The sequence below is a fragment of the Solanum dulcamara genome, chromosome 5 (assembly GCF_947179165.1).
Source record: "Solanum dulcamara chromosome 5, daSolDulc1.2, whole genome shotgun sequence".
Taxonomy (NCBI): domain Eukaryota; kingdom Viridiplantae; phylum Streptophyta; class Magnoliopsida; order Solanales; family Solanaceae; genus Solanum; species Solanum dulcamara.
Window position 1 is genome coordinate 11,765,901 of NC_077241.1, and position 3,013 is coordinate 11,768,913.

The following is a 3,013-nucleotide window of genomic DNA, read 5'->3' on the forward strand; positions in this document are numbered from 1 at the left end:
AAATTGGATAAGTATCGAGAAGAACATCTATTCTGAAGTCTATCTCCCTATCAGAAGGGACTCCAGGTAAATCTCTAGGAAAGACTTCAGAAAAGTCAATCATAACTGGACTGACTGAAGGGATGTTTTTTCCACAATGTCATCTCTAAATTTAATAATATGGTAGATACACCCCTTGAAAATTAAATTTTTGGCCCTAAGGTATGAAATGAATAAACCCTTAGGAAAATCTAGACTACCCTTCCACTAAATAACTAGCTTATTCAAAAACTGAAACTTGACAATTCAAGTTCTATAATGAACTGAGGTATAACAAGTGAAAACTCAGTCCAAGCCAAGAATTACATCAAAGTCGACCATGTCTAATTCAACTAAGTCTGTAGAAGTGTATTTATGATAGAAGGAGACTATATAATCACGATAGACTCTGTTAGCTAGAATAGACTCACCAACAGGAGTAGAAACACTAAATGGTTCTAAGAGTCACATGGGAAGAATTCCGAACTTAACAGCAACATAAAGAGTCACAAAAGACAAGGTAACACCTGGATCTAGTAAAGAATAAACAACATGGGAAATGACTTAAAGCATACCAATGACAACATCTGGGGAGTTCTCCTGATCACGGCAGTTAGAAATAACATACAAACAGTTTGGACCTTGGCCTATTCCTGAAGTAGCACCCATCTGATTACTTCTGTTTGGCAGTGCTATCGAAGAAGATTGGGCTCTTTTGCCCCCATCACTCTGTCTCCCCATTGAGCATTCTCTAAGAAAGTGAACCCCCGTCTGACCACACTTGTAACAATCATCAGTGCCCATATGACACTCTCCCAAGTTGAGCTTACCACACTTATCATAAGGCGATATTTGCCAAGGACCATCGACCACACTTCCTTGAGTCTCAAAACTCTGTACCCTAAAGTTCTGAACACACTTGTAACAATCATTAGTGCCCATATGACACTCTCCCAAGTTGAGCTTACCACGCTTACCACAAGGCAATGTTTGCCTAGGACCATCGACCACACTTCTTTGAGTCTCAGAACTCTATACCCTGAAGTTCTGCGCTTGCTGTAGATAGTGTATAATTATGTTAAGATCAGCTCTTGTGGAAAGATGTGATCTAGAAACACACTCTCAAACTCATCTCGAATTGCAGGCTCAATATCTACACCTTTACCTTTCTTCCATTGCTTGTACCAGAAGTTAGAAACATCCTTCAGCTAGTAGGAGACAAGTTCAACTCTCTCTATTTTTGTGGCTGCATGGCTTTCATAATCTTCCACATGTCATCAATGAAGTTTTGAGAATCTTTCTCAACCTTGGATCCAGTGAAGACTACTGGGTTCATCTTCAGGAAATCATGAATTTTGTTAGCAGTAGATGGCTCTTGAGAACTGGAGCTTAAGACTGGGGTATTCTGAAGACCATTCTATGCAGCCATCAACTGGGTAAGCATAGAGATATCTCTCTTAAACTCAGGCTCAAAATTCATCGCGGGCTGAGTAGTCTATGGAACTTCCTGAGTCCCATTCTCAATTTCATCCTCATTCTCAGTAGCACGAGCTCAATTTCGAGTCTTATATCATCCTCAATGACATTCCTCTAACTCAAGGCTCTCTTCGAAGGCATGATCTTAAAATTGTAAACACACGAATTAGAAGGAGGTTTTTTATGTAGTTAAACTCTATAGCAAGAGCTAAAACATAAAATAAGTGAAACAATTCCTAATATCATGTAACCTCCCCGTTATAGATGTGGTGCACTTCATACTGATAAGAAGGACTCTACTAGACTCGGCTTCATAGACACCCTAGGTATCTTTAACTCTTCTCTAAAATACTAATTTTGCCACGCCTCGAGGCTATACCCCAGACGTGGTCAACATTCGGAGCCTATTGTTGGTCTCAAGTGAACCACTTAGCCTGCTAACTTACTCAATGAAAGACTTAACCCAATAAAAGAGTAAACTCAAATGGGCATCCATATAACAGACTCATCAATCCTTAAAACATAATTTAAAGTACTCATATAAAATATATAAGTCAAATATCATAACATTAATAATAAGAATTGTAGTTTTAAAATAGACTCCTCCTCTCTACTCAATCTATGAAGCCTCTACAACTATTAAGAAGGTAGCGAGATAAGCCCACAACTACCTTAATAAACTAACTAAATGAAAGAAAACTAAAATATGAAGGAGCACTTTTGAATGGAACGAGGTCTCATAAAAAGCTTGGGAAAATAAATCCTCAACAGTGCGCTTGTTGATGATATCTAACACCTGTATGTGCATTATAAAATGATACAGGTTGAATGACGTCTGTACATAAAATATATAAATATGTCAAAATGGCAAAAACAAAACTTACATCAAGATACTCAACTCAAGACTCAAGCTTTTGATTAGTTTTGATCAGATTCGAGGCAAGTGAATTTCTAAACCTTCGTTAAGATTATAGAATTCTATAATTTTTGCTATGTGTGTTAGAGAGTAGTGGGGACTCATATTTTGAAATCATTTGTAAAATTGGAATGAATTGAGGATAAGAAATAGGGTAATAAAAGGAAATTAGATGAATTCTCTCATTATGTGTGATCTATTTGATGATATTTATTAATTTGAGATAACGTGCTATGAATATAATGATATGATTTGTGAGTTCTTGTGGCTATTATTGTACATTTCTATATGTGTGATTATGCCTATATTTTACTTTTCCTATGGCACAACTTGTAAGACCCCAAAAGTTAGAAAGTTGGATCAAAAAGGAAAACTCTAGAAAGGTTGACTGACCCAACATTTATGAGTCCCTCGATGACTCGTAGTCCCTTGCACGAATCATAGAAATGATTCATAGAGTGGACCTTAAGGGCTGTCCAGAACCAAACTCAAGAGAGTACTACAACTCAACAGGATGAGTCGTCGTGCTATTGACGTGTCGTAAATATGACTCATTTAAAAACTTTAGAGACCCTTAAACTTGCAGACCTGCAGGACAAATCA

At 37.3% G+C, this 3,013-nt stretch overlaps 1 protein-coding gene across 1 annotated transcript; it reads right to left on the reverse strand.

Moving 5' to 3' along the window:
- Positions 1–483: 483 nt before the first annotated feature.
- On the reverse strand, positions 484–960 carry LOC129890468 (uncharacterized). The gene is made up of 2 exons (XM_055966016.1): positions 594–960; positions 484–551 (listed from the first exon to the last, which is right to left on the reverse strand). Exons 1-2 carry the CDS (start codon positions 958–960, stop codon positions 484–486), a joined length of 435 nt encoding a protein of 144 aa, XP_055821991.1.
- Between the last annotated feature and the right edge of the window lie 2,053 nt (positions 961–3,013).